The following is a 12932-nucleotide window of genomic DNA, read 5'->3' on the forward strand; positions in this document are numbered from 1 at the left end:
AGCAAGTCCAGAGGGGGCCATGGAGATGTCCTGAGCAGTGGAGGCCCTCTGCTCTGGAGCCAGGCTGGGAGAGCTGGAGGGGTTCACCTGGAGAAGGCTCTGGGGAAACCTTAGACCCCTTCCAGTGCCTAAAGGGGCTCCAGGAGAGCTGGAGAGGGACTTGGAACAAGGGATGGAGGGACAGGACAAAGGGGAATGGCTTCCCACTGCCAGAGGGCAGGGTTAGATGGGAGATTGGGAAGGAATTCTTCCCTGTGAGGGTGGTGAGGCCCTGGCACAGGTTGGGCAGAGAAGCTGTGGCTGCCCCTGGATCCCTGGAAGTATCCAAGGCCAGGTTGGACGGGGCTTGGAGCAACTTGGGATATTGGAAGGTGTCCCAGCCCATGGCAGGGGGTGGAAGGAGAGGATCTTTAATGTCCCTTCCAACCCAAACCACTCTGTGAGTCACTGAAGTGATATCTCACTTTCCCTACAAGCTCCAGGGCCGTGTGTGTCCTCAGGTCTCTCCTGCTCTCTCCAGGGAGGCTCAACTTGTCCTGTAGTAACAGAAACACTCTGTGGCTTCCAGCCCTCTCCATCAGGCTCCTCTTTCTGGGCAGGCAAGCAGGCACCCACGACCATCATGAAACACTCAAAAGTGCAAAGTCCATGTGAAAAGAAGGGATTTGAGAAATGGAGTCTCACTGTTACATTTCTGCCGGTCCCCAGAGGGTGCTCTCGCCCCGGGTTTGCCAGGCAGCTTCCAGTGGGAAGGAAGTCTGGCAGGCAAGGAGAGTCCATAAGTATTCCCATAATGAGCCCAGCTGCAGGCTGCAATTTTTTGCTCCACATTTGTTGCTCTGTTCAGCTGCCCCATGGAGTGCTGAGAGTCCACCAGCACCGTCTGCTCACACAGGAGTGTGAGTGGGGAAGAAGGTACCAAGAACCTCATTGGATAAAGAATCAGGAACACACAGAGTGGTTTAGCTTGGAAGGGACCTTAAAGCCCATCTTGTTCCACCCCCTGCCCTGGGCTGGGACACCTGCCACTAGCCCAGGTTGCTCCAAGCCCTGTCCAACCTGGCCTTGGACACTTCCAGGGATGGGGCAGCCACAGCTTCTCTGGGCAAGCAGAGAATATATAGCAGAAACAGGCAGAGAGAATACAACATATTTCTCTGAAGTAGGGTTTTCCAACCTGTCCCAAAGGATTTAATGTGAGCCTCAGAATCATCTTCTAAGGAATGTTGTGAGCTTGCACAAGAGGGAATGATGAGTTCAGGAACGCAGATTTGAGGCCATTCTGATTCTGTTGGGAGGGGAGAGGGGAGAGTGGGATGCTGGCAGGGAGAGGCAGCAAAAAGCAAAGAGATGGGAGAGTGCTGAGCTGCTTGTCCCAGGTATCTACCTGTCCTCAGCATGGCTGCATATCATTCACAGGGAAAAAGGGAATGACAGAAAGACATAATTTGCTTCTTTTTCCAGATCTTTTATTCATCTGCAGCCAAAGAAGGAAAGTGCAAAGACTTTCTCTGCCAATTCTTGCATGGGCCTGAGGAACAGATGTCCAGATGGTTCTGACAGGCTGGGGATGCCTCTTACCCTGAGGGCTTGGAAGGTTTCACTCTGTGCCCACCAAGGCCTGTGCAATGGGTGGCTGAGGGTGAACTTGTACCTGTGTCCTCAGTTCCCATCAGTCAGCCTTGCTTTGGACACACAGAGAATTTTAACAGCTCCAGTCCTCCATCAGTTTGTCCAATTCCTTATTGAGTCCATTTAGACTTCTGGTTTCACAACATTCTGAGATGAACTTGCCATTCCTTTGCCTGGTACCCCCACAATCACAGAATCACACAATAGTGAAGGTTGGAAGGGATCTCTGGAGATCATCTAGTCTGACTACCAGCTGTGAAAATGCAGAATAACCATCTTTAACTGTTCCCTGTTCCTACTGCATCCATGTCTGCATCCCCAGTGCCCTTCCAGTGCCTAAAGGGGCTCCAAGAGAGCTGGAGAGGGACTTTGGACAAAGGCCTGGAGGGATAAGAGAAGGGGAAATGGCTTAACACTGCCAGAAGGTGGGGATAAGTGGATATTGGGAAGGAAGTCCTGGCTGTGAGGGTGGTGAGGCCCTGGCACAGGTTGCCCAGAGAAACTGTGGCTGCCCCATCCCTGGAAGTGTCCAAGGCGAGGCTGGATGGGGCTTGGAGCAACCTGGGATAGAGGCAGGTGTCCCAGCCCATGGCAGGGGATTGGATCCTCATTCATCTCGTTTCTAACACAGTCCTGATCTATTCAGCCTTTTCTTACAGGGATGCTATTCCCACCTCTGACCACACATTTTCTCCATCTCTGTGACCTTCTCCAGTTCTTCTCCATCTTTTCTGAGCCAGGCACCAAAGCCACACACACCCATGAGCACCCCCTTCTTTATATGGGGCAAGTGATATTTTCCTTGCAATTTCTGGAACCTTTTTAAATTTTTAATTAGTCCTGAACCTTCAGCTGATGTTTTCAGAGAATTGCCTACAGTTACCCTCAGCTCTTGACTGGCATCAGCTAATTTAGAGTCCCCCCATGAACAGCGAGGGATGTGCTTTGCTTTATCCTTATCAACATTGAATCTCATTTTCCATGTTATCACCCACTCGTTCTGCAGCCTGAAATCCTTCCAGTCACCTTTAGCTATGACAGTTCTGAACTATTTTCTCCACCAGAAATGTTGTCACCATGCTATTTATGGCCTTTTCTCCACCACTTATGAACATGCTGAAAATTCCAGTCCCAGTGGAGACACTCAGAGCATCCGACAGGAAATCTCTGCATTTTAACCAATTTGCCTTATCTTTGCTTCCCAGCTTTGCAAGCTGTTGATATCTTACAGCTGAGTGTCCCTGAAAACTCTATGATACATCTTTAAAGCTTTTTTTGGATGGCATTACACAGATCAGGTCACTATTGTCCACACACGCCGTCTCGGCAGTAACAGATTTCTGAGCCATGACATTCCTTTAAAAACTACATTGACTGTTCCTCAGGTTATTGTGTTTAAAGAATCATAAAATCATGGAATATCCTAAGCTGGAAGGGACCCAAAAGGATCATCAAGCCCAACTCCTGCCCCTGCACAGGAAAACCCCAAAATCCCACCATGTGCCTGAGAGTGTTATCCAAACCCTACTTGAGCTCTGGAAGCCTTGGGGCTGTGAACTCTTCCCTTCCCACTTCCCTTTATCTGTGAGTTCTAAGAAATTCCATGTTTATTGATATTTCTTCACAAAATAAGCAAATGAGACCAGTAATTCAGGAGATCTTTAGATGAGTCCGACTGCCAAAATTCAAGACGGACAAAGATTCCTTCCAGACAAAAGGTGCTCGCAAAGAAAGCTCTTGCTGGCCATGTAGTGCTGAGAGTGGCCCACCAATTGCACCTGAGAGATGGACAGTAAGGGCTTTCTCTCCAGGCTGCCCCACCAACTGCACCTGAAAGACAAGACTCACAGGCTTTCTGTCCTGGGGGAAAGGGCTGCTGTTCCCTTTTTTCAGCCCTGTGCTGCAATTGCTGCTCCCACCTCCCCAAAACTGAATACAAGTGAAGATTCCTCCCAGACCAAAGGTGCCCACACAGAAAGCTCTTGCTGCCCACCTAGTGCCCAGAGTGGCACAGCAACTGCACACCAGAGATGGAGGGTCAGGGCTTTCTTTCCTGGGTGGAAGGCCAGTCGTTCGCTGGCAGGACCACTGCCCCTAATGTGATCCTCCAACTGCCAAAATTCAATATGGACAAAGATTCCTCCCACAACAAAGGTACCCACACAGAAAGCTCTTGCTGCCAACCTAGTTGGCACACCAACTGCACATGAGAGACGGAGGGTCAGGGCTTTCTTTCTTGGATTACAACTAAGTTACAGTTAAGGCAGTTCCTCCTCTGCTGTGTCAGACTTTTCTTCTTTTACAAGGCAACTCACACTCATGTCTGGGTTTCCTCTTGCATTGTGGAGTGTGGAATAAGCCTGGCTTTGCTCTCTTTGCTCATGATAAATGTGTTTACTAGCCATGGATATGCATATTCATCCTCAACGCGACTGAATCTTCTGGACTTCTCTCTGGATTCTGAGTGTTTAATTAACTGTCACTTCCATGTAATTTGCAGCACTTTCAGCTACATTTTATTCCCACCACAGTGTGAGGAGCATCCCTGCGCAGATGGCGCTTCACCCCCACAGCAGAGACACTGGTCTGGGCTTATGGTCTTTCTCTGCTGGGACATGGTGCAGCTCTGCTGGAGTGCTGATGGGGGGACCCATGCTCGGCGTGGCTTCCCCATGTCACCCCTGTGCCTGTGTGTCCCCCTGCCTTTGGAACTGCTCCTGTGCTCAGCCTGGTGGCAGAGAGACAGGAGGGAGGAAAAAGGTTGAGGAGCAACAGGGAGCCTGAGGAAGAGAGAGGCTGGTGGGACCAGGCTATGTCTGCATTTTTATGGGTTTTTTATTAGCCTAATAAAACCGAAAAGTCATCTTTGAGAGGGCAGTTTTCACAAATTCCTGTGTCTGCTGAGAAGACGTCCCTTGTCGAGCACTGGGCACCCAGTCCTGTCCAGCTGTTTGGGGGCTGACGACGTCTGGCCGGGCCGGAGTGTCTGGACGAGCGCTGGTGTTCGGGAGACGTGGCTGTGGGTCGTGGCTGGTCGGTGGTCCTGTGAGGTGGAAGGGCCTGGGGACGAGGGGCAAGGGTGAGCTCCCCACTTCCTAGGGGCAGCCCCCGGCTGGGGCAGCGCTGCCAGCCCAGGACGTGGCAGGCAGCAGGGACACCTGCCTGTCCAGAGACCACTGTCCAGGGTTGGGGGTGCTGGTCCCCACCCACCAGCACACAAGCTGTTGTCCCACACTGGCCAGGGCCATCCCCCCACCGTGCTCCACCCCCAGCCCCAGTCACCCCATCTGCCAGTCCTCCTGCTCCATCCTGCTTCTGCCTCTTCCATCCAACTCCAGACCCGAGACCCCCATGCCAGCCTGCCCAGTTCTGCACACAAAGCTTTGCTTGCTCCCCAGCAGACAAACAGTTCCCTTTCCCTTCCCAGTCCCGTGCCCCGACAGGGCCATACCTGGCTCATCCTGTGCTCTGTCCACCACAGGAGGCTGGTCCTTCTGGACCTGGGAGATGTTGCCATTGCTGTCCAGCAGTTTGATCACAGTAGGCTGGGGAGGAGAGAGCAGCTGGGGTTCAATTCAGCCTCCCCCAGCAACCCTCTCAACCCAGCTCTCCCTGGGGCACCTGAAGGCACAGATTCCCTCTGCATACTCAGCCTCACCTTCCCAGCCTCAGTCACACCTGCTGTGTCTGAGCCTTCCCTACCTTGTTGGGGAGTGTCATGAGGCGCTGCAGTTGTGCACTGAGGCGGGGGCAAGGCTGGATGCGCTGCACCGCGTGGCTGAATCTCTCAGGGTCCCCACCGGTCTGGGGCACTCGGGGGACCCTGCCATTGACCACTGGTCTCCTGTGGGATGGGGCACAGGGATGCTCAGTTCCCAGCACAGGGCAGTGCATGGAACTCCTTTCACACGAGGCACCCAACTCCCCACCTTTGGCTTTGCTGTGGGTCCTTGCTGGGGGGCATCGGCTTCAAGTACGGGAGTGTCTCGGGTTTCCTGTGGAGGGCAGAAGCCACAGGTGAGTGACAGGGGACAAACAACTCACGTTTGCTGCGGGTAATACCCCAAAACCCACAGCCTTGTACCTCACAGTTTCCACTGCTGGCAGCCCTTGGGGACAAGGCCTCTCACTCCCTCTGGACGGGCAGCTTTGAGGAGGGGGCTCAACAGAATCAGACCCTCCCAGACAGACACCCTCACCCCTGTGCCTGGCACAGCAGGTCACCCCTGGCAGCCATTGAGCCCCATCCCACTCACGCAGCCCCCCCAAAGCAGAGGTGATACTCACGGGCCAGGAACCTGCGTTTTGATCGGGCGATCACAGGACAGGCACGTGAAAGGGACTGGCAGCTGCCTAAGGAGGGGGAGACAAAAGGGCTGGCTGAGCTCCTGGGGGGACACAGCCCTGCCCACCCGCAGGCAGCGGCTCGCTGGCAGCAGCAAGGTGCTGGGCACGGCACTGCAGGGAGTCACGGCGTCTGCAGGGCCAACCGTGGCTGTGGGGCCTGGTTTCTCCCCATTCCCCAACCCACTGGCCGGTGCCAGCTGAAGGGCACAGGGCCCACGCTGCCATCCCAAGCAGCCCTTGCACTGCTTGCAGTGCTTCAGCAGCACTAATGACCCCCCTGTGCCTGGCCAGGAGGGCAGGGCACCACCCAGCCCTGGGGCTCTGCATGTCACACCCCTGCCAGGGGAAGGAGTGCCCATCTCCCAGCCTTGCTTCTGGAAGCCTTTGCAGCCACAGCCCCCTTTGCTTTGGGAGGGCTCTATCCCACAGCTGCCCCCTCCTTGTGCCTCCTTTCCTGTGCAGAACCTGCTGCTGGTGGAAGGAGAGGGTGCAGCTGCTTCATCAGCATCACCACGGTTCCTTTGGTGGCTAAATTGGTGCAGTGCCAGGGTACCACGTGGGCACTGTCTGGGACAGCTGGAGGGAACAGCACCATTGCTGTCCCCAAAGCCATTGCCATCCCCATCCCACTCACTTCCTCAGCCCAGCGGCGCTGTCACCCAAGATCCTGTTCTCAAGGTCCTCCATCTTCCCCTTCCAGATCTCCTCTAACCGATTTCGGAAATACTTCAGCTCCCCACGATCCAGCTGTGGACAGGTGCACACCCTCAGCCAGCTGCCCTGGCAGGGGTCGTGGCCAGCTCCAGGGAAATTCCTCAGCCTGCCAAGTGTGCCAGTTTCTCATGGCAGGGACGAGGCACCGCTCACCTTGTTTTCCATCATGTCCTTGAGCTTCTGCTGCAGCTCATTGCAGTGCTGCTTCTGTCCTGACATCTGGCCCTGCATCTCCTGCATCCTCCCATCCATTTGCTCCATGCTTGCCTCAAACTGAGTGCAATCGACTTTGCTGCCCAAGGCATCTTTGTCCGCTTTCTAACAGAGGGGAAAGGCAGGAGAGCAGAGGGGAAATGGTTGAGGAATGACAGGCAGGGCCAGGGCATGTCAGGGGCAGAGGGAGAAGCACTCCCTCCGTGCCATCGTGCCCCTTTCAGGGCAGGGTGGCCCCATTCAACCCATCCCCCCCATGGGGTTGTCCCACCAGTGGAGAGGCAAGGGACTTGCACTTGGTCTGGAAATCCTCCCTCTCCCAGACCACTTTTGCCAAACAGCCCTCAAGGGACAAGGGGCATTTGTCACCCTGCCCAGGAAGCCCTGGGCTGGCACAGAGGGCCCTCGAGACTGTACCATGTCCATTGCTGTCAACATGTTCTGCTCATCTACTTTTTCCTTCTTCAGCTTCTCCAAGGACTGGAACAGTATCTTTCAACACAGAAAGCATCCCATGAAACTGCAGTAGGGTTGGAGCTGCCTCCTGGCCAGCTGAGCCACCCCTGCTCCCTCTACCCAAAATCGTCCAGGAAACGCCCTCGGAACCCCCTCAGGGCTGTGAGCAGGTCGGCAGGGGGACAGATTCCTTGTAGTCCCCTGGCTGGAGTGTGCCTGGGAGATGCAGTGACCATGCAGGACTTTCAGCCACCCACCTCAATAGCTTTCTGCTTCATCTGACAGTCTGTCTGGAGGCTCACTGAGACAGATCTGAGCTTGTTACAGTCTTCCTGAATCTTCCTGAACATTTCCTCCATGTGCTGCAGCAGCTGCTGGTCCTGCTCCAGAGAGGAAGAACAGGTGGTGCTGAGTAAAGGGGGTCTGTTTTCCCCACACGGACAGACCTGGATTACTCAGCCAGTGGCCACAAACCCTCAGTGTCTGCGGGACATTTGCACCAAGGCTTTAATTTTCTTCCATGCTGCTGACTAGTCCAAGCCAATTTGGGGCAGCAAGGGGCTCCCCTACATTACAGCAAAGCACAGCCAGCCAGGAGATGCCTTCAGCCCCCTCCCCAAAGTACTCTGTAGTTGAAGGTGCAGTTGGAGCACGCTGCCTTCTCCATCTCCTGCCCCTCCTGCACGGTCCCCACTATCTCTCCCAGCTCGCCCAGCTGCAGGATGGGATGGATGCAGCCAGCAGACCTGGATGCCGTGGGACTCGATGGCCCCATCCAGATGGGGGATGTGGCTGGAACCCCGCCCAGACCCCTCCACTGAGTCGGCAGGTGGTGGGAGTGCTCTCCCAGCACCTCACCTGAGCATTCAGCTGGTTGGCTGTCTCAGTCACCAGCATCTCCAGCATGGAATTCTTCATCTCCTGCTGCTCCTCCATCTTCTTCAGCTCACTCTTTGTCTCCTGCAGCACGGACCTGGCCAGCGAGATGGGGGAAGGGGCGGGCTTAGCCTCCCCAGCACTGCTTGGGCAATGTCCCTTACCCCCAAACCAGGATGCTTCCAGGCCCCCTGGGCTTCCTTGCAGCCCTCTAGGCTACTAAACCCTCTCCCATGCTCTTACTCCATTTGCTGAGTGATCTGCTTGCTGATCTCTTCTTTCCACTTGGCCACATCCTCCCTCAGCTTTCTGATGTCGTCCTCCATCTTCTTCATCTGGGAAGGGCAGTGGTGGCAGAGTCAGGGCAGACCAAGGGCCCCACACCTGGTCCCCAGCCCGAGCCCAAATCCCCAGCTCACAGAGCCACACTCAAGTGCCCCACAAGAGCCCAAGGGTGACACCAGCCAGCAGCTCACCGATGCAAGGGTCTCCTTCATCCTCCGAATGTCATCTTCCATGTGTGTCTGTGTCACCTTCATCCTGTCAATCTCCTCACGGAGATCCTGGCACTCAGCCATGGCCTAGGAGAGAGGGGTGGTGGGGGTGAGTCCCAGGGGAGGGTCCCTGGGGACCTGCAGGACCTTCCCCCTGCCGTGGTGTGCCCAGCACAGGGGACAGTGCAGGTCAGGCTCAGCCAGGCTGGCAGGGCACTGCGGGCAGCACTCTCCATGCATCCAGCAGGGCCAGGGCTGCTGAGCCTGCGGCCGGCACAGCCGAGGCCACTGGCTGCTGCCTCAGAGCCACAAGTGTCTGATGGCAGCAGTTCACCTGGTCACGCTCCTCCTGGACCTTCTTCATGTCCTCTGCCATGCGGGACTGTGCAGCCTTTAACTTGTCAATCTCCTGGAGATGCTTGGATTCAGCCATGGCCTAGGAGAAAGGGGTGTCAGAGATGAGCCCCCGGGGAGTGTCCCTGGGGAACACGACCTTCACCCCCACTGTGGTCTGCACAAGACCTGTGCCTCCTGGATCTTCTTGATGTCCTCTGACACACGGGAATGTTCGGCCTTTATCGCACCAATCTCCTGAGAGACAGTCTAGGAAAAAGGGTTCTCGGGGGTGAGCCCCATGGCAGCAAGTCCCCCGAGACCCCCAGCCCTGCCCTGGGGAGCCCATGGCACAGGCAGGGTCAACAGGCAGAGCCCCAGTGCCGCCGGCCCGAGCCCGGCTCTGTGCCAGAGCACTGAAGTCCATCCCAAGGGCCAGGAATCTCTGCCAGCGGCCCAAGCGCTGCCTGGGCAGTGAGGGCAGAGTCAAGCACTGCTGAGGAAGTGGGGAGGGACTGACTGGTGGGGGAGCACCAGGGGCTCTGGGAAGAACCACTACCTCAGAGACAAGTTTCCTGCAGGATTCCATCTCCTGCTTCATGTCCTTCATGCCCATGGCCAACTCAGCCAGTGAGGGGCCACTCAGCTCGCCCGTCCACGGCTCCTGGGCCGTCAGGTACTGCACGTCCAGGTGCCCCAGCACGGCCTGCAGCAGTTTCCTCAGGGCCGCAAAGTGGACGGCTCCATTCTGGGGCATCCCGATGGCGAGATCCAGCAGCTGGGAGAGGCTGAGAGTGTCCAAGGGAGTCGCCATGTCTGCAAACACAAAAGCCTTTCTGACCAGACAGGATCTGCCAGGAATGTGCAAAAGCGATGGCAAATGGGATGACCAATAGGGATTTTAAAATATATGACCTATAGGGATGATAAGGGTGATGCCCTATAGGGATGATAACCGGGATTACCTATGGGGATGAGAACGGGGATGACCTATGGGGATGATAAAAGGGAAGACCTATATGGATTTTAAACTATGTGACCTATGGGGATGATAAAAGTGATGACCTATAGGAATTCCAAAAGGGATGACTTATAGGGATGATAAATTGTCTAAACTATAGGGATGACAACAGGGATGCCTTATAGGGATTGTAAAAGGGATGACCTATAGGGATTCTAAAAGGGATGACTTATTGGGATGTTAAAAGGGATGACCTATAGGGATGATAAAAGGGGAGACCAATAGGGATGGTAAAAGGAATGAGCAAAAGGGTTGATAAAACAATAGAAGAAGTAGCCTGATCAAATGGATCAGCCAAAGCGATGAGGAAGCGGGTCAGTCGCCAGAAGGCTCCTTCCTCCTTCCTCGGCCCTCGAAGGACTGGGGCCTGCGCTGCACGTGCCCCTCTTCATCACAGCTCCCGTTGCCAGGCAACGGCCCCACCCCACCCCCAGGACACAGTGGGTCACAGAGCCATGGAGACATGAGGTCATAGAGCCATGAGGTCATAGAGTCATGGAAAGGTTTGGGCTGGAAGGGAACCTTAATGCTCATCTCATTCCACCCCCCTGCAAGGGACAGGGACAGGGACACCTTCCACTAGCCCAGGTTGCTCCAAGCCCAGTCCAACCTGGCCTTGAACACTTGCAGGGATGGGCAGCCACACTTTTCTCTGGGCCACCTGTGCCAGTGCCTCACCACCCTCAAAGGGAAGAATTTCTTCCCAATATCCCATCCAACCCTGCCCTCTGGCAGTGGGAAGCTCTTGCCCCTTCTCCTGTCACTCAAGGCCCTTGTCCAAAGTCCTTGTCCAGCCCTTTTGGAATCCCTTTAATCACTGAACCATGCCCAAAGCTCTTCCAGGAAAGAAGAGAGCCCTTCATTGTTCTTTTATTCAGTTTAAGACTGGAGTCACAGCTAAGCCAGTTCCTCCTCTGCCATGTCAGACTCTGGTTCTGTTACAAGGCAACTCGCACTCAGCTCTTGGTTTCTTCTTGCATTGTGGAGCAGGGAATAAGCCTGGCTTTGCTGTGCCGCTGAACTGTCAGTGTGACTTGGCCCAGGCAAGACACAGGAACCCCAACAAAACCACAGATAAAATCCAAACAGCACATTTATGTTTGTTACTATTTTTTCCTCCGGTGTTTGACAGGGAATGTACCTAATGAGCGGGGCCAGGAAAAAAAGGGGGAGATGACTCAGCAATTTGTTCCAAACATGAAAACCTATTCCAGTTGAATTTCAGGAAAATTAAGAAAAAGCTGTGTTGGAGGTGCCCCAATGGAGTCCTACAAATGGTGGAAGAAACTTAACAGGGAGAGATCGGAGGAAAAGGAAGACATCATCTCAGAGTGCACCTACGCTGTCATGCTCAAGATATGATCATCATAACCCGGAGATTGTTTGTTTCCAGTGTTTTTCTTAGTTATACAATTGTTCCCTTGTTGACATAATATGTTTTATTATGAGAATGTGTGATTCCCTTCTCTGTATCCCTGTTACCCTTTCTTCTATTGGTTCTATGTAAACCCTTTCCTTGTTCGTCCAACCCTGCTGCAGCAGTACTGCCTAGAGATAGTTTCTCATTTGTTCATGTTTCGATAAGTTTTGCCCCTTGTTACCCTGATTGGCCACTCCTTGGATACTCCTCCCAGTCTCCACCCTTTCTTCCAGAAGGGTTTCTGCTCTGCCTTTATAAGCCGACGTCCATGTGCAATAAACGGCCATTTTGTGTCACCCTGTGACTTGCATGCAGGGTGGTCCCTGTGGGTCTTGCTCAAGGGGGGTTATAGCTCTCCCCCAGTCAAAGCTGCACTGTTTAGACTGACATGCAGCATGCAGGGAACAGCGTGGGATTGTTGTGTGCTCGTGTACAGCCAGCTCTGGGCAGGGAAGGGCCCTGCACCGGCCCTAGTCATGACCCTGCTCCAGGATAGAGGACAGTGGAGGTGTAGCTGTCATGGAAATTCAGGAATAAAGCTCCTTAACAGCACTAGAACATTAGGAAGCAGGCAGCACTTTATCACAGAGCTGGACTACAGTGCCAGCTGCAGGGGGAGAGCTCCAAATAAATGCCAGCCATGGCTGAAGATGGTAGATGAACTGGTCAGGGCTATACATATTCATGAGGAAAGCTTTACAACTTGTTACTTTAAACGCCCACAGGGCTAAAACCTGGGTTGGGCCACCTTGGCTCGTTCCCAAGGCAACGACAGCGCCCTTTCCCCGGCCCAGCCGAGACAGAGCTGTGGGCTCATGTCCTTCCTCCGCTGGGACAGGGCGCGGCTCTGCGGGATGGGGACAGGAGGGCCCCGTGCCCGGCGTGGGTTCCCCGTGTCCCCCTGTGCCTGTGTGTCCCCCGCCTCGGGGGCTGCTCCTGCCCGGGATGGCCCGGCCCGGCCGCAGGGCCCCGCCGGGCCTGGGCAGGATCAGCGCCGGGCTCCGGGACACGCCGGGGGTGCCCGGCTGGAAAGCAGCTCTGCAGAGGGGGCCTGAGAGGGACGGCTGGGCAAGGGGCTGCCCGCCCCCGGGGAGAGGAAACCCTGTGGGCCAGCCCCTGCTGCTGCCCCTCGAGAAAGGGACCGCAGGAGGAAGCGGGCAGATGAGCTTGGAATCTGCCAGTGCCCAGAGGAAGGCACAGCTCTGCTGGGCCCTGCCATCAGGGCTGGCACTCGGGCATGGCTCAGCCCTGCTCCTGAGGGGCTGTCCGGGCCGGCTGGAAGGATTTCAGGCAGCCTCCGAGACCAGCAGCCCCAGCAGTGCCAGCCAGGCTCTCCGGGGATGTGCCTGTGGCTTCCGAACAGCCCTCCGGGGCAGAGGGCTCTGCAGCCCCCAGGGCCTGAGCACACCCTGGGCTGCTCCTGGTT

The 12932-nt window shown here is 55.3% G+C and overlaps 1 protein-coding gene across 2 annotated transcripts; it reads right to left on the reverse strand.

The window, feature by feature from the left end:
* Positions 1-4443: 4443 nt before the first annotated feature.
* Positions 4444-10021, reverse strand: LOC113991122 (glutamine-rich protein 2-like). 2 transcript variants are annotated; one of them, XM_039389270.1, is made up of 15 exons: positions 9625-10021; positions 9255-9323; positions 9067-9168; positions 8715-8819; positions 8482-8573; positions 8221-8335; positions 7620-7742; positions 7324-7398; positions 6847-7011; positions 6614-6726; positions 5920-5985; positions 5562-5627; positions 5335-5476; positions 5084-5177; positions 4444-4692 (listed from the first exon to the last, which is right to left on the reverse strand). In XM_039389270.1, the coding sequence occupies exons 1-15, from the start codon at positions 9877-9879 to the stop codon at positions 4514-4516; spliced, it is 1761 nt and encodes a 586-aa protein (XP_039245204.1). In that variant the 5' UTR covers positions 9880-10021; the 3' UTR covers positions 4444-4513. The 2 variants fall into 2 exon arrangements, with proteins under 2 accessions (XP_039245204.1, XP_027583011.1); XM_027727210.2 differs by having other exon boundaries at positions 9255-9335.
* Positions 10022-12932: the final 2911 nt, after the last annotated feature.

Source organism: Pipra filicauda, unplaced genomic scaffold, assembly GCF_003945595.2.
Source record: "Pipra filicauda isolate LSUMZ 115617 unplaced genomic scaffold, ASM394559v2 scaffold71_size5581439_pilon, whole genome shotgun sequence".
Classification (NCBI taxonomy): domain Eukaryota; kingdom Metazoa; phylum Chordata; class Aves; order Passeriformes; family Pipridae; genus Pipra; species Pipra filicauda.

Coding starts and splice junctions, on each gene's coding strand:
- LOC113991122 (XM_027727210.2), bottom strand. CDS start 9,879: ATGGCGACTCCCTTGGACACTCTCAGCCTCTCCCAGCTGCTGGATCTC. Junction 9,169..9,254: donor AGAAGATCCAGGAGGCACAG/GTCTTGTGCAGA, acceptor CCTTTCTCCTAG/GCCATGGCTGAATCCAAGCA. Junction 7,743..8,220: donor CCAACCAGCTGAATGCTCAG/GTGAGGTGCTGG, acceptor TCTCTGGAGCAG/GACCAGCAGCTGCTGCAGCA.